At 42.3% G+C, this 24,130-nt stretch overlaps 1 protein-coding gene across 1 annotated transcript; it reads left to right on the top strand.

Annotated features, from left to right (window-relative positions):
* Positions 1-4,385: 4,385 nt before the first annotated feature.
* Positions 4,386-19,730, top strand: LOC308663702 (intercellular adhesion molecule 1-like). Its single transcript, XM_081320341.1, has 7 exons — positions 4,386-4,689; positions 9,135-9,395; positions 10,835-11,143; positions 11,377-11,796; positions 12,557-12,838; positions 15,392-15,634; positions 17,995-19,730. Exons 1-7 carry the CDS (start codon positions 4,632-4,634, stop codon positions 18,198-18,200), a joined length of 1,779 nt encoding a protein of 592 aa, XP_081176467.1. The 5' UTR covers positions 4,386-4,631; the 3' UTR covers positions 18,201-19,730.
* Positions 19,731-24,130: the final 4,400 nt, after the last annotated feature.

The following is a 24,130-nucleotide window of genomic DNA, read 5'->3' as shown; positions in this document are numbered from 1 at the left end:
GCTTGTACAGTATTAATAAAAGTATTATTATTGCTTCTCATAGATTTTTGACGTACACTGCTGCTTAGAGGGTTAGTTACAGCAGGTGTTACCAACCCTGGGGCCACAGACCAGTATCGGTACGTGGCATGTTAGGAACTGGGTTGCACAGCTGGAGGTGAGCGGTGGGCAAGCGAGCAAAACCAAAACCATCCCCTCCACCAGTCAGTGGAAAAATTGTCTTCCACAAAACTGGTCTCTGGTGCCACAAAGATTGGGGCTGTTGTCTTAGAGGACATCTGGGAAAAGTAGGACACACCCTCTGTCTGCCAGGAATAGCCTTAAAATCAAATATACTTGACTATCTAAAATGCTTTCTGTTCCTGAGCAGCTTTTATTTGCTTCTTGATAAGTACTAACCACAAGTTAACAAACTTAGTTCTGTGATCTTAATTAATTGATTAGCATTCTCTGCTGGCTTATGCTGCTGCCCTGAAATTGACAAGGCCTGAATCAGCTTTTGCCTCCTCGGTCTAGCACATTCTTGCCATTAAAAAAATAATCTTTCTGATGCTGGAGAAAATAATTTCATATACATATAAGTCTTAAGTACTTTTTTTTGCTCTCAGTTTTTCAATGGAACTTTTAACATAGATATCAAGAAAGTTAAACCATTTTCCTTTCCAATTCTCCGTGTCCTCCTTTTCCTGTTCTGATAAATCTATTCAGAGCCTCATTGGACAGAAGTAGTACAGAAACTACATCAATCAACCAATCAATCAGACTGGGGTGCCTAGCAATATTAATTTGTGTAGTTTCAATTTAAAAAAAACATTCAAAGAGCTTTCATGATGTCCCCATGAGGACAGCAGTCTGGGTAGAATACACTTAGCCTAAGAGAAGCGTAAGTTGTATAAATTATTGGTTCTCTGTTAAAATTCAGCCATGGATTGACCCTTCATATATTCTTGCAACTATGGTTGCTTCGCTGATATGAATCGATTTTTCAAACTGTTTTTATTTTCTTCACTTATGAAAAATCTGAGAGAAGTGAGAAACCCATGAAATCCAAGGCAGAAACTTCAGTTCAGGAATAATTCACAAGTACATGGTAGCACCTGGAATTCTAGAGCTTTTACAATTGTATTTTTCCAACACCAAATCATAAAATAATTTATAAATTATTCTGTCCCTTATTTTATTTTATTTTTTAAAAAAGTTAGTGTCATGTGTGAGAATAATGTTAAAAACTTCAAAGCAGGAAGTATTGGCAGACAGCTCTGGGAAATTGATGGGAGGCTATAGATGCTCTCTTGAGAGGTCTTTGTCAATTCTTTTTTTTTCTGAGTTTATCCTCAAATACCGTTGTGGTGTTTTACACTTTAATAATGTTTTTATTCTTTCAACATATTAAGTTTAAGTTTAAGTTTATTAAATTTTTATACCGCCCTTCTCCCGAAGGACTCAGGGCGGTGAACAGGGCATATAATAAAAATACAAAAGTACAAAAGTTAAAAAAGAATTAAATTATTGCCCAAAATAAAACAGTAAGAATATATAAATAATTAAAACCCTAAGTTGACTCCCCATCAGGCCAGGCCGGCTTGTTCGAATAAATGGGTCTTTAACCCGCGCCGGAAGGAGCGGAGATCCGGTGCCATCCGGAGCTCAACCGGCAGTTGATTCCACAGAGCCGGGGCACCCACAGAGAAGGCCCTCCCCCTGGGGGCCACCAGCCGGCATTCTCTGACCGGAGGCACCCTGAGGAGGCCCTCTCTGTGGGAACGCACAGGGCGGAGGGGAGTTGACGCCGGCAGCAGGTGGTCTGGAATGCCTGGAATCACTTTTGTGAGATTAGGCAGTCATACAAATCAATTAAGCTCTAGAGACCTAGAAGCAAGTGAAACAACGTAGAAAGTAGTTTAATGGTGACTGGAAGGATTGCTGAAGCTGCTGCTGGACACTGCTGATCACCTTCTCCACCAGTAAGAAAGGGCAGATGTGAGACATCAGATTTCTGGGCTAAGTGCATAGTGGAGCCATCTCCTCATTCTTTAGAACTGCCTTGAAGCAGAGGTTAGCCCCTCCTCAATAAGAGAGAGACGGAGGGAGGGAGGGAGGGAGAGAGAGAATAGGGACAATCACACAATCTGTCCTCCTTTGCAGGAGCAATGAAATACGCACTGTATTGTATTGTATTTCTGAACACGGTTGTGACACTCCAGACATGTATATAAGCTTCTATCACAACATAATAACGCATCTACCATCATTCTAAAGTTCTAGTTTAGTTTCTCTGGGATGTCTATGAGGGAAATGGTGTCCACTACTGTATATTTATAGGGGAAGCACATCCGCAATTGACACCCATGCAGTTAAGCAAGACTTACACGAAAAGAAGCAGATATATTTTTGGTGCCAGTTCTTGGTACGGCAAAGTCCCACTTCACCGCCTTCTCTTTTCCTGCTGCTCTTGCTACTCATAAGTGGCAGGAAAAGGGAAGTCCTTCTGCTGCTGCTTCTCCACTTCTATGAAATCTGGGGAGCTGACCTGCCTCCAAGGCTCTCTCTTCCACTGATTCCAGATGAGCTGTCATTTCAAAGACCTCTTCCCCTCCTACCACCCGTGAGTCGGAGAAATGGGGGAGGTGGCCTTTTTGGCAAAGGCAGCCTTCAAAATCAGAGGCCAGGAACCAGGGGTGGGGGTGGGGAGGGCGGGCAAGGTTGAAGGCTTGTCCACAGTAGCCTCAAGTGGCTAATGGGAGAAGGGTGAGCCCCTACCTCAAGTCTACATGAAACAATTCATTACAGACTTCTCAGTCCAGCAAGGTGGGCTGGAGGTGTGTGGGGGGGGGAGCCCTTTGGTGATGGAGAAGCTACAGGCTCAGGTTGTCTGGGTAATGGACCAGGGTTGGGTTGAGGAGGAGGCTATGCATTCAGGTACTCAGCAAATATTTAATGGGAAGCCTTTGTGCTGGGTCAAACAGGAAGTGGTGGTGAATCAGGGTAAGATTTATGGAAAGTTGTACCATCAACTCAGGAATGGAGGAGGGCCTGAAATGTAAAACTTGTAAAAGCCTTGGTGGAGCAGTGGGCTAATGCCTCCTTAAGTAACGCCAGCTGCCTGCAATTAGTGCAGGTTCAAGTCCCACAAGGTTCAAGGTTGACTCATCCTTCCGAGGTAGGTAAAATGAGGACCCAGATTGTTGGGTGCAATAAGCTGACTTTGTAATAATGCCGCTTTGGGGGCTGGGCTGAAAGCATATACATAGAATGAAGGCTATTGCTAAGCACATTGATTTGTGCTTTAGATTGTAAGCCGCCCTGAGTCTTCGGAGAAGGGCGGGATATAAATGGGATTAAAAAAAAACCTTTCAGTTTTCTTAGGATGAATTCATTTTTACAGTTAGTGCACAGACCTGTGCTTAAACCCGATTGCCAGGTTTTGAGGCTATCTTTTACAGGTGAAAGGGACGCGGTGGCTCAGTGTGTTAGGATGCTGAGCTTGTCGATCAGATGGTCGGCAGTTTGGCGGGTCGAATCCCGAGTGCTGCGTAACAGAGTGAGCGCCTGTTAGTTGTCCCAGCTTCTGCCAACCTAGCAGTTCGAAAGCACGGAAAAATGCAAGTAGAAAAATAGGGACCACTACGGTGGGAAGGTAACAGCGTTCCGTGCGCCTTTGGCGTCTAGTCATGCCGGCCACATGACCACGGAGACGTCCTCGGACAAGCGCTGGCTCTTCAGCTTTGAAACGGAGATGAGCACCGGCCCCTAGAGTCGGAAACGACTAGCACACATGTGCGGGGGAACCTTTACCTTTTACAGGTGAAAAGTCGGGGTGAGCTGCAGTTCCTTCGACTCGCATGGGATGGGCGAAGGGAAGGAAAGGGAAAAAAAATAACCACGTGTTGCGAGATCTTCAGCTATAATAGCACATTTCTCTCGCCATCACTTCCAGAATCCCTTCCTAGGAAAAGGGCTGAGCTCGGGGCTGGGGCTGGACCTGATATCTCTCTCTCTCTCTCTCTCTCTCTCTCTCTCTCTCTCTCTCTCTCTGTCTCTCTCTCCCTCCCTCCCTCCCTCCCTCCCTCCCTCCCTCCCTCTCTCTCTCTCTCCCTCTCCCTCTCCCTCCCTCCCTCCCTCCTTTCAATATTAATTTTTAATCCATCCTTGACTTTTTAAATTGTAAATTTTATACACTTCGTGTTGTAATGTTTTTAACCTGACGAGTCCCTCTGCGAAGTAACTAGGCGGCTTTTAAACATTTGATACCTAAATAAAGACACAAACACTCAGATAAACTCCGGTCCTTCGCCCTTTGCGCGGGGGCGGGGCATGGCCTCGCGGGAGCGTGTCACCGTGGCTGGAAGTTTCCCCAGCGCCACGCGGAGGTTGAGGTGCTTGGGGCGAAATTAGAAATCGATCGGGGGTTTTCCGTAACCTTCATAAGGCTGCGTGGGAAAAAGAGGCGTTTCCCGGAACATTTATAAGGAGAAGCAACTCGTCTCTTCGGGCAAAAAAGGCTCAGGTGCCGGACTGCGTGTGGATCTAGCGGCAGCAAGCAGGCTTTGAGTTTGTTTTCCTGGGCCACTGGGCTACTTGGCGACCGGGTAGACGCCTTCCTCTAAGTTTTGAGTTTCGCCTCGATCATCATGCAGCGGTCTTCCATCTTTTTCCTCCTTGCTTTGGGCTCCTGGGCTTTTGGAAAAGGTAAGGGAGCGGTACTTTTCCCCCCCACAAGGTACAGTTTCTTCCTCCAAACTTTCAGCTCCTAGTTCGAAGAGGAGATCTGTCACCGGTGGAATGTGGGATCTATAGGTTTTGATGAGGGAAATTGCCTTTCTGGGTCCTCTGCCTACAACCCTCTGCTCCCGAGTCTGTCCGGAAACAGCTGGAAGATTTTTGTACTCTTAATTCAGGCTGCAGAGTTACTTTATAAGTCTGAGGATTGGCGTTAGAAATGAATACATGAGAATGAACTCGGATCAAACCTCAGCACCGTTTCTTAACCACACACTAGAGATGTAGTCGTTAGAAACTGGAGAACTCTGAGTTCTGGTTCTGTTTTAGGCATGAAACCAGCTGGGTGACTTTGGGCCAGGCATCCTATGGGCTACGAGTTAGGACATTGTCCAAGGGCAAATCTGCAAAACCTTGCCAAGAAAACTGCAGATTTTAGTCCGAACAAGGCACATTCCTAGACGCAAACTTCATGTTCACTTGTTGCCCTAAAGTTATAATTTTCTTCTTCTTTTCCCTCTGCTTATTCCTGGAAAAGAGCAAGAATGGGACTTTTTAATCTTAAAAAATTAGGTGATTCCCCAAATCAGTTTCGGAGACAGCAGTTGCAGATTGTTTGTCCTAAACATTCATTCCCTCTGGTCTTTTAATTATTTGCCCAACCTGAAGGCTTGATAAATAAGGTTTCTTATTTATCTTCCCTGAACTTTTGCACACTGCAGTCAATCTGTTAGAAGGAAACAAACAAGAGGTTTCTCCCATGAACCCTACAATACTCAGATATTTCCACCTCCTTCCATTTGATCTCCCATGAAAAACACAGCAGGTTGAATATTATTTGGTAATCACGTTCTTTGTGGAGGCAGAATATAGATTTTATTGCAGGCTCAGCTGATTAATTAAAAGAACTGTAGGGTAATATTTAGATGCTGAAGCCCATACCTTGAGTGCTGGCCAGACATTAGGGAGGATGGGGAAATGAGGTATCTTCTCCAACCTGTGTTTTCTTGTAGATGTAAGTTAGATTTGTCTCTTAGAGACACCAGTTGCTTCAGAAAATAACACAAAGGTTGAGAAAGGAGACTTTGCTGGAGGAGGAACAGACATTCCTCTCTAGAATTACTCACTAAATTTACTCTAAATTTATTCACTTTGACAAAGTGACTAAATTAGTGGACCAGCAAAATGCTGTGGACGTAGTATACTTGGATTTCAGTAAGGCATTTGACAAAGTAGACCACAACCTACTTCTTAGTAAATTATAAAAATGTGGGATAAATAGTATCCCCACCAGATGGATTTGTAACTGACTGACAAACCACACTCAACAAATAGACCTCAATGGAACTACATCTACATGGAGGGAGGTAAGCAGTGGGTTACCACAAGGTTCTGTCTTAGGCCCAGTACTCTTCAATATCTTCATCGATGACATAGTTGAGGGAATAGAAGGGGAATGCACCCAATTTGCAGATGACACCAAGCTGGCAGGAATAGCCAACATCTCAGAAGATGGGCTCAAGATCCATAAGGATCTCAACAGACTTGAACACTGGGCCCTATCTAACAAAATGAAATGAAATTCAATAGTGAGAAAAATGCACATTACACTTAGGCAAGAAAAACCAAATGTACAGGTTTAGACTAGATGGAACCTGGCTTGATAACAGTAAGTGCGAAAGGCATCCCAGTGGACAGTCAAACATGAGCCAGCAGTGTGTGTCAGCAGCCCAAAAAAAAAGCCAAAGCAGTCCTAGGCTGCTTTAACAGAGGGAGAGAATCAAGATCATGTGAAGTATCAGTACTGCTTTATAAGGCCTTAGTAAGACCACACTTGGAATATTGCATCCAGTTTTGGTTACCATATTATTAAAAAAAAGATGTCGAGACTCTGGAAAGAGTACAGAGAAGAGCAACAAAGATGATAAGGGAGCTGAAGGCTAAAACATATGAAGAACGGTTGCAGGAATTGGGTATGTCTAGTTTAATGAAAAGGACTAGGCGTGACATGATAGCAGTGTTCCAATAGTTGAGGGGCTGCCACAAGAAGAGTGTGTCATTCTATTCTCCAAAGCAACAAAAGACAGGACAAGACGCAATGGATGAAAAGTAATCAATGAGAGAAGCAACCTAGAACTAAGGAGAAATTTCTTGACAGTGAGATTTAGACTAGAGTGACTTAGTTTAGAAAAATATGAAAAATGTAGGGTTAACTTTTTCATCAGCAGTTGCTTAAGAATTCTGGAGAATTCCTATGAAACACAGCTACCAAAGCCCACCCAGCTTGTTGTCCCTGTTGAAATGCATTTCAGTTGCATGTTGGTTGCTTTTTATTCCCTTGGCAAGAAGGTTATTCAGATAGGAGAGAGTCAAAAGGCTTCTTCTCAAGTTGCAACATAGATGAGACATCTAGCAGCCCCTCCCATGTTGATTCAAGATGATCTGTGAGCTTGGGGCGGGGGGGGGGCAACAATAAACCTTAGAATTGCAGTCAAGTAACTCAAGGGTTTCTTTAAATGGACATTCTTCTGTTCATTCAGTTGTGCAATTTCTGGGAAGGAGCTATATTTCTTTTAGCACAGGCAAGAAAAGGAGTGGCAGTTAATCCTAGACAGACAGGTGCCTTAAGCCTTGAAGCTCCTTCTGAGTCACATCTGAACACAAGCAGTGAAGTAATTCAGTGATTGTGACTCCCTAAGTATCACCAAAGGCAATGCCTCCAAAATTGACAGGAACAGAAGATTTCCGCATTCTGTAGGCTACAACTTTTTTGCTGAGCTATCAGAACTGCTTTCTCCAATCCGCCACACTTTGATGTGTTGAGACTCCCAGAATTCCCAGTCAGAACAATGATACATTTAAAAAAAGAAGTAAAGCTTTAATCGCGTGGCCATGGTTGCCATCTTAACTTTTTGGCACTGCACTCCCACCCCCATGGAGATTTCTGCTGAAGCATTCAAGAGTGCAGGAACTGGGCTAGATGAACTAATGAAAAACACTTGTGAAGATTACAGCAATATTTTTGGTGGCTAGAGAACAAACTTCAGGGAGAGAGGGATTTGTCAGATTCCAAAGCAATCTGGACTTATTCAAATTCAGTCTATTTTCCCCCTGTTTTGGAGATGTGTCAGAGGAAATGGAGAGTTTTGGATTAAAAGTGTCTATGCTTTTGGAATATCAATAGTGCAACAGCAAGGACTGAAATTTCTGAATTTCATTTCTTTGGGAAGGCAGATCTCCTCCTTAGTTTGATCTTGCCCCCTACATTGTCCTCCCAAGAGGAGTATAATTCCTCCCTAATAAAGCAGTTAGAACAAATATTGAATGGTTTCCTGCAATTTTACTAGTCTTTGGAAATGAGACATAACTTGGTATTAATCAAAGAACTGAGTTCCTGGTATTCATAATAAAGAAAAGGCAGGAAATATATAGCTCTTAGTTCTGGAAAGATATGCTATGTTCTAATTCCTGCTCATAAGGGATGTGGTGGCTCAGTGGGTTAGGACGCTGAGCTTGTCGATCGGAAGGTTGGCAGTTTGGCGGGTCGAATCCCGAGTGCCGCGTAGCAGAGTGAGCGCCTGTTACTCGTCCCAGCTTCTGCCAACCTAGCAGTTCGAAAGCACGTCAAAATGCAAGTAGAAAAATAGGGACCACTACGGTGGGAAGGTAACAGTGTTCCGTACGCCTTTAGCGTCTAGTCATGCCGGCCACATGACCACGGAGACGTCCTCGGACAAGCGCTGGCTCTTCGGCTTTGAAACGGAGATGAGCACCGGCCCCTAGAGTTGGAAACAACTAGCACGCATGTGCGGGGGAACCTTTACCTTTACCTTAATTCCTGCTCAGAATTTGGACAGCAACTAAGTAACATTGAGAGAGAATTGTTTTGTCAACACAGTGACCTCTCATATTCATAAGGGGCATATGATGGCCATTGTGCATGTCCCCTTCTCTCTAATCCATCATTTCTCAGTCTTGACCACTTTAAGAAGTGGACTTCAGTTCCCAGAATTTGGGGAGTTGAAGTCCACACATCTTAAAATAGCCAACGTTGAGAAATGCTGCTCCAATCTCTTGGGGCTGACTTGGCGAAAGGGGCATTTTTGAAGATAAGAGACTTGTCTTTGTTTCACGATCTCATCAAATCCATGAGAACTATTCATTTACAACACTCAAAAGCCTAACTGACCTTAACAGACAGTCTTGAATAACATAACTTTATTGCCTGCTTTATTTGTCCACATTCGCTAATGCCTGTTATTTATGTTTTGATATTTATATGGCTGCACATAATGCAGAAGTGATTTTGGATGGTGAATATGGTTAATACTAGAAAATTAAATCTCATTGCTTTTAAGCCCTTTCCATTCTTTTATAAGTGTATTTTTATGCAAGTTGTATTTTTTTAATTTCAGGATTCGCAGAGGAAGTCTTTGTGAGAATTTGGCCAGAAAATCCTGTGGTGCAATTTGGAGGTTCACTTCAGATAAACTGCAGCGCCAATATTGAAGCAGAAGCGATTCGCCTTGAAACAGCCTTCAAAAACGAAATAATTGGAAAAGGATCCAATTGGAAAGCCTTCCTTGTCTCCAACATCAGGGACTGGAAAAGTTCCCTCTTGTGCTATGCTCCGGATCACCCGGGAAAATCTGCAAAAGCAATCATTACTACTTACAGTAAGTCACATGATGACTGTATGTTCTGTACCAGCCTGCTACCGGCCCTGCAGCAAAAGCAGGGATGACCCCTTTACAAACGGCAAGAGGCTAGAATAAAGCCTGCCAAATGTATTCACATAAAACAGAGCAAGACAAGACACCAACCATAAAACACGAGCTAAGAAGCAGGAACAATCCAAGCAGTTGCCTTCAGCAAACCAGCCCTCCCACGCATTCCCCTTAAATACAGTTCAGGGCGTGGCCTCTCTGTGCCTCCTTCCGAGGTGCCCCATTGCCTTCCTCTGTTTACTCCTGACTGACTGCCTCCTGCGTCGGGCGTCCTTGAACAGGGCCAGCTGTGGGTCATCTTCATCCACGCTGTCAGGCTCACACAGCTGGGTCTGCATCGTGACCAGATGAGAGGGGCCTTGCTGGGGGCTCTCATCAAGCTGTCCAATCCCCTCAGCAAGCTCTTCAACACCCCCCTCCTTCTCCTCTGAGTCGTCCGACCCAACTGCCGAACCTACAGGCTGACCCTGAATCACAACACTGTAACAGCAGATGAAAAAATATTGGGCATCTAAATTACCCTCAGTTCAAATTCAACAGGAAGCCACAAAAGAGTCCCTTAGTCCAGTAGAATCAAACCTTTTAGCACTGTTGGCTGCAGTGGTCAAATAACCAAGTAATGGACAACAGAAACTGGAATAAAAGCAATTAACAAAGTTTTATTGAACAATTTGGGATACTTATGCAGGAGAGTTTTGTTTTGCCCCAGTTGCAATTGATGTATTTTCTTTATCAAAATTACATAGCTACCCATCCCACTAAAAGTGGGAGCAGCATACAACAAAGGTAAAACAGTGAAGCAATACATGAAGCTGGTATGCAGGGCAGCAGGAGGGGCCCACCATGGCAAGCCACCCAGAAGAGGAGGCTTTCTTAGGCAAGATTTTTAACTCTTCAACATTTCTCTCCCCTCCTCCCCTGGACTCCTTTTGGGAAAATAAGACAGGTCACAGTTGCATAGTTTACATTGTAAGGTGTTCAGGGGAGAATAAGTGAGGAGAATATGTGATCAAGTATTGGGGAAATTGACAAAGGAAAGCTATATTTTGGTGAGGATTAGCTATATTAATGCCTAGCAAGAATGCACACACCTAGCTAAGGGAAAAGATGGAAATAATGATCTAACTAGGGCAAGCAAATAGAAATAGAATGTTCAGATGACAAGAGACAAGATATTTCTTTGGAGAAAGCTAAAGCGTGCCATCCACTGTCCCTTATAAATATATAGAGAATGTACAGGAATATATATATATATTTTCCAAGCTGGAGAATATGTACTTAGACATAGAGAACTTAATTGCCATAGAATAAATAACAGAAGAGCCGTGTTAATGCTAGTTCATCACTTCTAGCATATGCTAATCAAACTAAATTTTATTTCATTTCAGAATCTCCAGACAGTGTTGAGCTGGATCCAGTACCGGAAATGGAAGTGGGCAAGTTGTATAACTTGACATGCCGGGTTTCTGGTGTAGCCCCCATCCAGAAACTCACCATAACCTTGCTGAAAGGGGAAGAGCAACTTCTGGTAGAGACCTTTGAAAAGGACAAAGCTGGTCCTCTTGTGGTGAACCATGGCATAAGAGCTCAGCAAAATGACTACAATAAGACAATCACCTGCCAAACATCCCTGGATCTGAGACCAAGAGGACCACTCCTAAAAAACACTTCCCACGGCATATCGTTACGGACTTTTGGTGAGATCCCATCCATTGCCCCAGTTCTGATTTAGATATACTGAACCCTGTGGCTAGACAATGCTAAATCTCCAGGGGAGGGGTGAGAAAAAAGTTGGTCTGTTTTGATTTTTGTTTGCATAGATTTGATGTCCTCTGCAGTTGCCCCAGCACTGAGAGGCTAGGGAGAGAGTATATTGTGGCTGTGATTTCTTTTGCAATAACTGACATGATTTCTCTTACTTCATTGGCAGATTTTGCAAAGGCTCCCCTGCTCCAGGCTGGCCTGTTCTTAGAAGCTGGGACCATGATGGAAGTGACGTGTGATGCACCTGAGGCTTTCCCAGCTGATGAAGTCATGTTTGATCTGTGGTTTGCAGGGGAACCTTTGAGCTACAGCAGTGGTGTCAAACTGCCAGCTCACGGGCTGGATGCGTCACACGGAAGCCGCGCCCACCCCAGCTATGTCAATGGGGAAAAAGTTGTGATACATCATGACACGTCACATGACGTGGCAAGTTTGACACCCATGTTCTACAGCATCAGTGTGATGGGAGGCTTGGCAAGAGCCCAGGCTGTGATAACCTCTTCCTCAGTTGGAGATCAAGAGTTGATCTGCAAGGTTTCTCTGGGACCAGTGACCAAAACCGTGACGAAGATGGTGAATGTGTTTGGTGAGTCTCCTATCTGTAATTACTAACACAGACAGATTTAGAAGAGTTTTCTTCCATCTATTTGAACAAACCTAGAAGAAGTTAAAAGCTAGATTGATTTAATTTTGAAAAGCAATGAATTGGATCAATCTAAGTAGCTTGAGAGAGAGAGCCCTTTGAAACCAATGGAACAGATCTGTTTATCTGTTCTATTTTCATTGAGATCCAATACAAGTATTTTAGGATATTCTTATTTAGATTAAATATTCTTATTTAGATTAAATATATACAGAGCTTAGATCTGACAGAAAGCCATTAGACATGAAGCCATTACAACTTATGATTGATTTGTTTTTACTGTATTGCATTTTGACTTGCAATATTTATTTAAAGAGGTCCATATGTCTTAACCAAATAGGGAATGCAGAAATTTTTAAAAAACAGCCACTCTCATCCATTTCACTTCTTTGGAACATCTGGTATCCAGCCATTCCAAATGTGTTATTTCTAAAACATGGCCTCTAGCCAGGTTTCATACAAGAACTGTGAGATGAATGTGGACTGAGAGAGCGTGTGAAGGAGAAAGTCCTTCACTAAGCCTCTATGATTGTAGATGGACTTGAACTTGGGGTTCCTCTGTCCTAGTCCTTACTCACAGTTTTAATATCTAGGGCAGGAGGGGGAGACATAACCTTTAGCCAGCATTTGCTTTAACAATTTGCATTAACCATTTTATAACCATCTAAGTACATTATCACTTCTCTGCTCTATTCCCTCACAGCTTTACCAAAGCCCATCTTGCAAATTGGCAATTCAGAAGTTGTTGTTGGTCAAACGGTGAACATTACATGTAGTGCTGATGGCAGTGCTTCCCCTGGTTTTAAAATGCAGATCAGGAATACTACCAAAATATTAGCATCCGGCAACGTAGATCAAGATTTCCTGCAGCATGCAGTGATCGCTCAACAAGAGGATAATGGGAGGAAATTCATCTGCCAAGTCATCCTGACCGTTGATGGGCACACCAAGGAAAGAAACATATCTCAAAATCTCACTGTCTTCTGTGAGTGGGGAAAAAATACACTTCATGTTTTATTCCTAGAGTTTCAGTAATCTTTACTTCAAATAGTGTGGCAACAAATTTTGCAGCTAGAATGAACTTTGGAAATTGGGTGCCATTGCATATTTTTATGTAATCCCAGGTCTCTGCACCCTAGAAGAGGGAGGGAAATAGGATCATAAGACTAGTTGCTTCTATCACCCAGTGGTTCCTTTCCTATAGGAACTCACCCTGTGTTCTTCTCTTTCTAATTATTGATGTGTTGGGAAATTGTTGTTGTTTATTTGTTAAATTTATATCGCTACTTCTCTTAGTTCTGTGTCTCTGGGTGGTATATAGATTTAACAAATAGATAAAAAATTCAATATAACTTAGTAATAACATTACAACAAGAAAAATCATTAAAAAAATAAAAAGCACTAAAAATACATGGAAGAGCACACTCAGTTTCCCTAACAATACAGTTACTTTAATGGCTCCATATCCCTTTTCCCAAATCCCCAGGCCAGATAGCAGAGCCCTGTCTTCAGGCCCTTCCGGAAGGCCAACAAGTTTGAGGTCAGCAAGAATGATGTTTCAAAGCAAATGGACCTCCCAGCTAATTTCTGAAGATGCAAGTTTATTGTTACAATTGGAGTTACAGAAGATATACATTAGTTTTTGGGTTTAATTATGGGGAACGTAATATCATTCTCATGAACTAGGTAGGAAACCCAATGCAAGGCTGGCTAACAAAGTGGCAAATGGATTAGTAGGTTGGTGCCATCAGGAGAATTAATCTCTGACATCCAAAGCAATATGTCCCTTTTGGGGTAGTTATGTTTTTAAACATCAGTAATACATTTGTTTGATTTTCCTCAGTACTCTTGGAGGTATTTATACCCGTTTCAGTTGAGAACACAAAGGAGTAAGTACCTCCAAGAGTACTGAGGAAAATCAGAAAATGTATTATAAACTAGTAATACATTTTCTGATTTTCCTCAGTACACTTGGAAGTACTTATACTGCTTTATATTCTCAACTTAACTGGTTATTTAAATCTAGTAAGGCTGTGTGAAAAAGAGTTACTTGCTTCTGTGATGTGTTTCAGCCTGTGGCTGTGGTATACTGTACTTTGACTTCCTTGATGCATGGGGTCTTATATTTGCACAAAATGAATCCCCTCTTTCATGAGCCAATCAGGAATAGAGGTAGTCCTTGACTTACAGCCAAAATGGAGCCATGAATTACGGGCATAGGTTGTTGCGGTCATTAAGAGAGGCACCCACGAGATCATCTTGCTCAATGAGCACATTCCCGGCTTTTCCCATTGTGGTCATTAAGGAGAGTGTGGCCTGCCTCAGGTTGTGGGAGAGGCCTTATGCAAGCCTAGGCCCAGCTCAGACATGGCCTACCTGCTGAGACACCCTTGCACCCACAGTCTTGGATCTGTTTTCCATCCTGCTGGGTCCCTCAGGCCTTCGGCTTCCTCACTGCCCTGTCACACCTTGATCCACTTACCTCTTCTGAAGAACTCCTTTTTGAAAGAATACCAACTGATGTGGGGCAAAGGCTGCCTGTTGCCTTTCCGGAAATGCTGCTATTCTTGCTATCTCTCAGAAGGGTGTGATTTTCCAAACGGTGCAAGGCGGTCTCCGTAGGAAGGGCACATGTTGTATTGGCTGCACACTCTTTTAGAAAAGGCAATCTTTGGAAGAGATAAGCGAAGCAAGGTGCGATGGGACAGAAAGCAGGCCCAAGGCCTCTGGGCGGGGTGTGGGGAGGAAGGCAGGCAGGTGGGGGTAAGTTGCAGTCTTCCTGTGGCTGGTTATAAGGACAGGTGGACTGCCAGGCACCCAAATTTTTATTACATGACCACAAGGGCCCTGCAAAGCCCCTAACTGAATCCAAGTTGTATGTTCCTTTGTTCAGAACCATCCTAATTTCAAAAAGGGGCTAAATGAATGAGTGTAAATTGAGGATGATTTATAAGCTCCTGATCCAGAATGGGAACCTGAGCATGTGCTGTTTTAAAGAGGTGTTTGAAGCAGCACTTGGAAAATTTGCAAAATTTGCATAAATCTATTCTGACATTATAAGAAGAGTGATACTCAAATGTTCTATAATTTTTTAAAAAATAAAAACAGTGGTTGATCCTTCTCCCTTGTGCTATGTTCTCCATTTTCCCAAAGCAATAACTTAATGATAAAGGAGAACCATACAATATTCATGTTGAGTATTCCATTTTGAAAAATCATGTAGAGGGGTTAAAAAAACTGCCTTTCTTCAAAGTATCTGCAAGATGGGGGTCTATGCAAATTAGCCTTGGGACTCCCGAATTTTGATGCTATCTGCTAACTTCTGTATTTGGAAACAATGCTCCATCTGTGAAGGAGCATGGTGGTATCGTTATAGATTCCAGGATCCACTGAGAATGCACATTGTATAAACTGCCATAGGTTATCACCAATGCTTCTCCAGTTTTGCAATACATAGTTGCTTCATTTCATCCATTATTACCAGTGAAACTAACCACATTTGACACTATTGCTAACCACATTTCTTTCTCCATTCTAGATGGGCCCCAAATAGATGACTCCAACTGTCCCCAGACCTTGACTTGGGAGGAGGGAAGTACGACAACATTTACCTGCTCAGCCTTGGGAAATCCCACACCAATTGTTCAATGCTGGAAAGATGGGAAGTCTTATAACACTGGGGAACCACAGCTGGTCCAGACAGAGCATAATGGCACATATCAGTGCAATGCTACTAACCAGTATGGCTTTGATGTTAGAGATGTGACCATACACGTTGAAGGTAAGTTAACCCATTGACCTAAAGAATGACAAGAATGGCCACAGTCTTAGGTCTTGTAACTATCAACCAAATCTGCATTTATCTTTAGTTCTCAAGTAGTGACTTATAGATTTAAACCAGTGAAACAAACTGATAAAAATTCTGACCATAACAGGCCTTCCATCTATAGCCCAATCAAGAAAAAATAAAAAGGTTTTTGTGCTAAGCAAAGATTCATTGTGAAAAAGGGAAGAGTCTGTTCAAGAAGCATTTAGAGAGAGGGAGGAAGTTGAAGGTTGTCTGCTATGCTAGCAACCCTCATCCTGCTCATTCAATTGTCCTCCAATAATTTGCCATTATCTTTATATATACACTTGTCCATCCTGTGCCTTCACATTTTGTTGAATTTCATCTCCAGTAATCTTTAGCTAACTTCAGGTTTTGCAATTAAGCTATTGAAGGAAGGACCTGTTGCAGATATTCAGCATTAATAGTATTAAACAGTATCATCGGTTATTCAATTCCTTCTCTCTTTCCTGTATTCATCCCTACTTTCTTTTTTTGGCCTTTTTTTCCATCTACTGGCAGGTACTGTAACTCTCTGCCCATTTATCAGACACAAGTCTGTCTGCATCCTCTATTGAAAAAAAAATCTTATCTCTTAGCTCTTTCATACATTCAACATTTGCCCATTATCTTTCCTTCCATTCCTATCAAAACCCCTAGGAGAATATATCTTTTTCTCAATTTCCTCCTCAATTTTACATACTTGTTTCAATGGAGTTTTCATGTAAGACATTCTGTCAAACTGATTTAGACACATTATAATCAATCTTCTGGTGGTCAACGCAAATCACCTGTGTTCATTTCTGGTGTTACCCAATTTATCTACTGTTTTTGTTTCCTTGAACCATCATTATTTTCCTACCTGAGTTTCCTTAGTGATATCAAAACTACAGTAATTTTATACCTATTTATCTCATTAATGAGTGACTTTCTCTAAATAACTTCATCAATAAAATGATCCACATTTGTAGTTTTCATTTAATCAATGATTGTAGGATCCACTAGTTCCCTAGCACTAAGATGGCAAAGCAGTCAATCAACTCATGTTTGGATAATTGGAGCAGTATGGATTTACCTGATTCCTCTCTTTGTCACCTGATCCATTTCCAGAATTCACACCGTTTTAGACATTGTTTAATCTATCCCTAATTCCTACATTGGCTGGTGTTTATTCAAATTGCTGATGTTAAATTGCTGATGTTAACTCCTCTGGCCTTATATACACCCAATATTTCTTTTAAAAAATGCTTGTGGCTCCTGTACCAATACAGGTAGGCTTCATGTAACCAGAGACCAGGAACTCTGTAGCTAAGTTAAAAGGTAAAGGTAAAGGTTCCCCCGCACATGCATGCTAGTCGTTTCCGACTCTAGGGGCCGGTGCTCATCTCCGTTTCAAAGCCGAAGAGCCAGCGCTTGTCCGAGGACGTCTCCGTGGTCATGTGGCCGGCATGACTAGACACCAAAGGTGCACAGAACGCTGTTACCTTCCCACCGGAGCGGTCCCTATTTTTCTACTTGCATTTTTACGTGCTTTCGAACTGCTAGGTTGGCAGAAGCTGGGCAGTTGTAAAACATGATGTTGGTTCCACTTGTTGTTGTTAGAAGAATCCTGCAGATTTCAGCATCCTGTAGTTACATATTCATCATTCACAACCTCCTGCGAGCTTCCCGATTGACTTTACCTGTCAGAAGCTGGCCGTTAAGGTCGCAAATGACAGTCATGTGACTGTAGAACACTACAGCATTGTAATTTTCAGCTGGTTGCTGAACACACAAATCATGTTCACTTGGCCTCAGGATCACAGGGCCACAGGTATGAGAATCCTTCATAAGTACCCCTCATTCAGCACCATCATAACTTGAATAGTCATTGAGGAAATATAAGCTCAGCAAGGACTACCTGTAAATCCCAGCTAATTCATACCTTCTTATACTAAAGTAGGAAAATCAAGTTTGAGTTCTTTCCCAGCCAGTGCCAATTTTTGGAACCAACTTTCATTGTCTAGTTTTTCAAAATTTTCAAATATTTTTATCCTAATGAAACTTTGATGTTGGCTTAAGATCAACTCCTCATGCAGAATTATTATTTTGATTTGAATGTAAGTCTCCATGATGGTTTCCCATACTGTGGGCCATTAACTTAGTGAGGCCTTATATTTTCTGTTCTCAGATTGGAATGTACTATATTATTGTACCAAATTGTTGATGGTGTGTTTTATTATTATGTACCATACCTGAAAAATAACTGCTATTACTACTGCTGTGGAACTATTATGTGCCAAATTTTAATGCATTTGTTTTTTTTCCTTTCGCAGCTCCTCTATCCACTGGCCGTATCATTGGCTATATAATTGCTGGGGTGGTGATTATTGCTATTCTGGCTGGTATAGCTTATTGGGTAAGCTATAACCAAAAGATTGGGATCTACCATCTGCGGCAGAAAGGGAAGCAACGGCTATCACCACAAGCTGCTCAAAACTCAGTGGAACAAAGATTCTTGAATGGCAGAGCAAATGTCTAAGCAGACCTGTGTTTACTACGAACAGAAGAACCACTTGTCCCAATGCCAGCGAGATTGTAGCAGTGTTCAGCGTTCATCACTCTACTTAGCTGCAGAGGAAAAGGATGTTGATTACATACCATCAAGTCATTATTTATTTATATTTATTTATTTAAAACACCTGTAGCTGGCCATCTTTCCAAAAACTCTGGGGGGCTCCCAATCAAAGATTAGGGATCACATTGATAGATTTTCTCCATGACATAGAAGAAGAGATATGGGAAACTGTTCTTCAACTCCTGAGCATTTGATGGGCAGTGGTCCAACTGGCCTTTGTCTTTGGACTTTGGAAGGGTGATGACGGTGGACTTTCAATGAGTGGCAGTGCTTGTGCCTCCTGCCTTTTCCTGAAGCTCTCCTCTACCATCTAAGTGGACATTCAGACTTTTCCTTGAAAAAGCAATCAGGAACTAAAGGTGGTCTTAAAGTCTTTGGGCTACCTCCAGTAGGAGGCATTACTGGGAAACCACTAAGAAGTACTGGAATAGAAAGAGGGTGTCTGCAACACACCAGCTTGGGCTTTTCCTGCAGTAATGGACAACTCAGCCGTAGAGTGTAAAGCATCTTCCAGATTTCTCCACACACCGTTAAATTGAAAATAATACCACAATCATAAGCAACATAGTAAAATTCTTTAGTCCTTTCTGCTCTCTGAGCTTGGATGTTTTCTTGCAGACATTTCATTACCAAATTGAGTAACACCATCAGTCCTAGAAGGGAGTGGAGTTTGCTTTCTGTTTATATATAGGTGGTCTGCCTGTCATAGTTCCTTAATTAGGCTGTTCTTTACTGTTTGTTTGTTTGAGTTAGCAGTTCCTTGACAGTGGTATTGTTTACTGCTTGTTGGTTGGTCTGGTATTAATCCTGGTGCTAAGCTCTGCTTATCTGGGTTCTGATTGCTGGTGAGGAGGCCGTTTTGCTTCCTGTTTAGCTTTTTAATTGTCTCTTTTGGATGAAATGTAGATGCTATTTTTCACTATATGTCTGCTGATGGCTGACCTGTCTAAGTGCCAGACTTCCAGGAATTCTCTAGCATTTCTTGGACTTAGCTTGGTCTAGGATACTCAGAGTTTCCCAGTTGAAACTATGGGTAAATCTGTCCATGTGTTGTGCAATTAAGGAGTTTTCATTATGTCTTCAGGCTGCTAGTTGGCATTCTCAAAAACTCCTTTCCCTTTCTGCAGATTTGCACCTACAAATTTTCACAGGTTAGAGCCTTTTTCTATTTTTAAATACTAGTACATGAATTCATGATTATCAAGATGCCACATTCCATAACTCTAAGTCACATTTCCAAATGCTGGGGAAAAATCCCCTGAGGTACAATGATTCAGGACTAGCCTCTCCCAGTGGTGGTTTCTCAACTCAGTGAGTCTTAACCTTCTCATGCAGTTCTGGGTTTTAGCCTCTATGTTGAATGAGTTATGTTCCCAGGAAAATAGAAGAGATGGTAAGGGCATTATTTCTGCTCTGCTATCAGCGGAGGTTCTGTCATGGTTCACATTCTTATACAAAAAATAGTACAACCTGAATAAAGACTACATAGGAGAAAAAGATCTTTCTGTTATTTATAACTGGGTAAAATGGAAAATAACATCCCCCTCCCCAAATCAGTAAAACAGGTTGCTCTTCTTAGTTTGCCATTGTCACTTTTCACCTTCAAAACCTTCCCCCACTCTTCTTGGGAATGGCAATGGTCCTCTAGGCATTTTTAAGCAACAGGATTGGAAAAGCCCCAGTGAAAGCAGCATGCAACCGTAAAGGTGCATTCCACCCTCCTTGTCTTTATAATTGGACAGCCTTCTTCAGAGATGCTTTAATTTGCATCCTGGCACTGAGCAAGTGTAGAACAGTAGTTCTGAATTAGTTGCATGTATGCTGCAGATGGGACTTAGAAGTAAACTGAGAGTACCTGTGTGCAACTCACATTCATTGCTAACTCACTGAAACTTCAAGCCTTGTGATTGACTGTGAATGACAATATGACCCCTTCTCAGCATATGATATGTTTAATATGTAGGTAAATAATACTTGTTTCTTGGGAGAGGTAGGAAGCCTTTTTGCTTCTATCATGCTGGGACCCCGTCCTTGAAAGAACAACTGATGGACGTTAAGATAGAGAAGGCTGAGAACCACTGATTTCAGTATGTAATATTCTTTTGTGAGAAAAAGAAAATGCAATCACTTGTGTTGAAGTATTCTTCTTGGCAGAAAGAAATGCATTTGTGACAGAAAAGAACTCTGATAAATTGAAAGACAAAAAGGACAAGTATAAAAAGTGGAAAGAGGGGCACGTAACTAAGGCAGAATATCATCAAATAGCTCGAGCCTTCAAAGATGAAGTGAGGAAAGCTAAGGCTCAAAATGAATTAAATCTTGCGACAAAAGTCAAAAATAACAACAACAAAAAAGCTGCTTTCAACATATAAAAAACAAGAAAAAAGTTAAGGAAATGATTGGTCCATTACTGGGAGAAAGTGGCAAGAAAGTGACAAGCAACAAGGAGAAAGCAGAACTACTTAACTCGTTTTTTGCATCCGTCTTTACACAAAGGGGAAAAAGCAGTCCAACCTATCAAAAATAGTACTGTAAAAAACAGATTAGAAATACAAGTTAAGATAGGCAAGAAAATGGTAAGTGAGCACCTGTCCACCCTAGACAAGTTCAAATCACCAGGACCAGATGGATTACACCCCAAGGTTCTGAAGGAACTGGAGGATGTGATCTCAAAACCACTGAACTATATCTTTCAAAGATCCTGGAGCACTGGGGAATTACCAAAGGACCAGAAAATTGCTGATTTATTTCCCATCTTCAAAAAAGGGGGAAAAATGGATCCAGGAAACTACAGACCTATCAGCTTGACCTCAGTATGTGGGAAGATTCTGAAAAAAATAAGCAATGAATCAGTGAACAGAGGCAAACAAAGTCATTACCAAAAGCCAACATGGGTTTGTCAAAAACAGATCATGCCAGACAAATCTTACTGCATTCTTTGACCAGGTGACAAAATTAGTGGACCAGAGGAATGTTGTGGCTATAATTTACTTGGACTTCAGTATGGTATTTGATAAAGTAGACCACAACCTACTACTTGATAAGATAAAAAAATGTGGGTTAGACATTATCTCCACCAGAAGAATTCTTAGCTGGCTGACCAGCTGTACTCAGCGTGTGGTCCTCAATGGAACTGCATCTACATGGAGGGAAGTGTGTAGTGGTGTGTCCCATGGCTCTTCAACATCTTCATCAATGATTTGGATGAGAGGATAGATGGGGAACTCATCAAATTTGCAGATGACACCAAGCTGGTGTGAATAGCCAACACACCAGAAGATAAGCTTAAGATACAAAAGGATCTTGACAGACTTGAACATTGGGCACTATCTAAAAAATGAAATTCAGTAGTGAAAAAAGTAAGGTTCTACATTTAGTCAAGAAAAACCAAATGCACAGGTACAGTATAGGTGATACCTTGTTCAATAGTAGCAACTGTGAGAGGGATCTCGGAATCCTAGTGGACAATAGACTAAATATGAGCCAGCAGTCTGCTGCAGCTGCCAAAAAAGCCAACACACTGCTAGGCTGCATTAACAGAGGGATAGAATCGAGATCACGTGAAGTATTAATACCACGTTACAATGCCTTGGTAAGGCCACATTTGGAGTACTGCATCCAGTTTTGGTCACCACAATGTGAAAAAGATGTCGAGACTCTAGAGAGAGTACAGAGAAGAACAACAAAGATGATTAGAGGACTGGAGGCTAAAACATATAAGGAACAGTTACTGGAATTGGGTATGTCTAGTTTAATGAAGAGAAGGACCAGGGGTGACAGGATAGCAGTGTTCCAATATCTCGGGCTGCCACAAAGAAGAGGGAGGCAAGCTATTCTCCAAAGCACCTGAAGGCAGGACAAGAAACAACGGATGGAAACTAACCAAAGAGAGAAGCAACCTAGAACTAAGGAGAAATTTCCTGAGAGTCAGAACAATTAACCAGTGGAACAACCTGCCTCCAGAACTTGTGAATGCTCCAACACTGGAAGTTTTTAATAAGAGACTGGACAGCCATTTGTCCAGGTATAGGGTTTTCTGCCTGAGCAGGAGGTTGGACTAGATGACCTCCAAGGCCCCTTTGCCCATTTGCCCATTCATTTCAACTTGGAGAATGAAAAAGACATTATCATATGAGCATGTACATCCAGCCCATAAAAAATGGGTGACTGTCCCTCCCTCCCGCCCTCCCTTCCTGTCCTTTAATTCTTAAATGCCAGGTCTTGGAAGGGGAGAGGGCAGGAAGCCATGAGAAAGGATGGAAAATACTGGTTATCAGTGATGGGCCCAAGAACAGTGCCCAGGCATTCAACCTAAACTCTGTGCCTCAGACTGGAAGTTGCCGAATAACAAAATCTATCAGCTCCTTCCCAGGCTTTTCTCTCAATGGTGAGAGAAGTAAGGTTCTAATTTAGGCAAGAAAACCCAAATCACAGGTATAGAACAGGTGAACCCTGGCTCAATAGTAGTGACTGTGAGAGGGATCTTGAAGTCCTAATGGACAATCACTTAAATATGAACCAGCAGTGTGCTGCAGCTGCCAAAAGAGCCAATCCAACACTTTATAATGCCTTGGTAAGACCACTCTTGGAATATTGCATCTGTTCTGGTCACCACAATATAAAAAAGATGTTGAGCCTTTGGAAAGAGTACAGAGAAGAGCAACAAAGCAACTTCACCCGGGGTGTGGGCGAGTGAAGGCTAAAGCATATGAAAAACAGTTGCAGGAATTGGGTCTGTCTAGTCTAGAAAACTAAGGGACGCGGTGGCTCAGTGGGTTAGGACGCTGAGCTTGTCAATCAGAAGGTCGGCAGTTTAGCGGGTCGAATCCCGAGTGCCGCGTAACAGAGTTGAGCGCCTGTTACTTGTCCCAGCTTCTGCCAACCTAGCAGTTCCAAAGCACATAAAAATGCAAGTAGAAAAATAGGGACCACTCCGGTGGGAAGGTAACAGCGTTCCGTGCGCCTTTGGCGTCTAGTCATACCGGCCACATGACCACGGAGACGTCCTCGGACAAGCGCTGGCTCTTCGGCTTTGAAACAGAGATGAGCACCGGCCCCTAGAGTTGGAAATGACTAGCACACATGTGCGGGGGAACCTTTACCTTTACCTTTTTAGTCTAGAAAAAAGGTCTAGTGGTGACATGATAGCATTGTTCCAATATTTGAGGGGCTACCACAAAGAAGAGGAGGTCAACTTATTTTCCAAAGCACCAAGAAGGCAGGACAGGAGCAATGGCTACAAACTAATCAAGGACAGAAGCAACCTGGAATTAAGGAGAAACTTCCTAACAGAACAACTAATCAGACTTGCCTCCGGAGGTTGTGGGTGCTCCATTACTAGAGGCTTTTAAGAAGAGACTGGACAGCCACTTGTCTGACATGGTATATGGTCTCCTGCTTGAGCAAAAGGCTGGACTGGAAGGCCTCAAAGGTCACTTCCAGCTCTGTTATTCTGTAGGCTTAGTACTTTTCTCATCTACCCTTACCTTGTAATCCTGAGAAGAAGGGGAAAATAAACTGGATGTTTGAAAAGAACTACTGCAAACTTTTTAGTTTCATGAAAAAGAAAAAAAGGCAGACAAAAATATGGGTGATTTTGGAAACACAACTGGACCATGTTATGCTGGTGAAGACAGTAATTAAGAACCTTTGGCCATATAAGGAACAATGTCATAATGTTAGTTTGTACAAATGGCCCCTATGAGCTAAATCCACTGGATTCTCATGCAGTCTGAACCCCAGTAAAATTGGAATAGGACGGTTGTTATTGACTGAATAGACCAATCACACTAAAGTGCATCCAATTGCCCTGGTTGCTCAAACTGGATCTCTCA

The sequence above is a fragment of the Vipera berus genome (assembly GCF_964194415.1).
Source record: "Vipera berus genome assembly, chromosome: 2".
Lineage (NCBI taxonomy): Eukaryota > Metazoa > Chordata > Lepidosauria > Squamata > Viperidae > Vipera > Vipera berus.
The sequence above is the reverse complement of the archived record's forward strand: the minus strand, read 5'-3'. Positions and strand labels throughout refer to the sequence as shown.

Bases quoted from the DNA above. Each gene is read 5' to 3' on its own strand.
- LOC308663702 (XM_081320341.1), top strand. From the start codon at position 4,632: ATGCAGCGGTCTTCCATCTTTTTCCTCCTTGCTTTGGGCTCCTGGGCT. The intron at 11,144-11,376 runs GTGAGATCCCAT...CTTCATTGGCAG, and splicing joins CATATCGTTACGGACTTTTG to ATTTTGCAAAGGCTCCCCTG. The intron at 15,635-17,994 runs GTAAGTTAACCC...TTCCTTTCGCAG, and splicing joins TGTGACCATACACGTTGAAG to CTCCTCTATCCACTGGCCGT.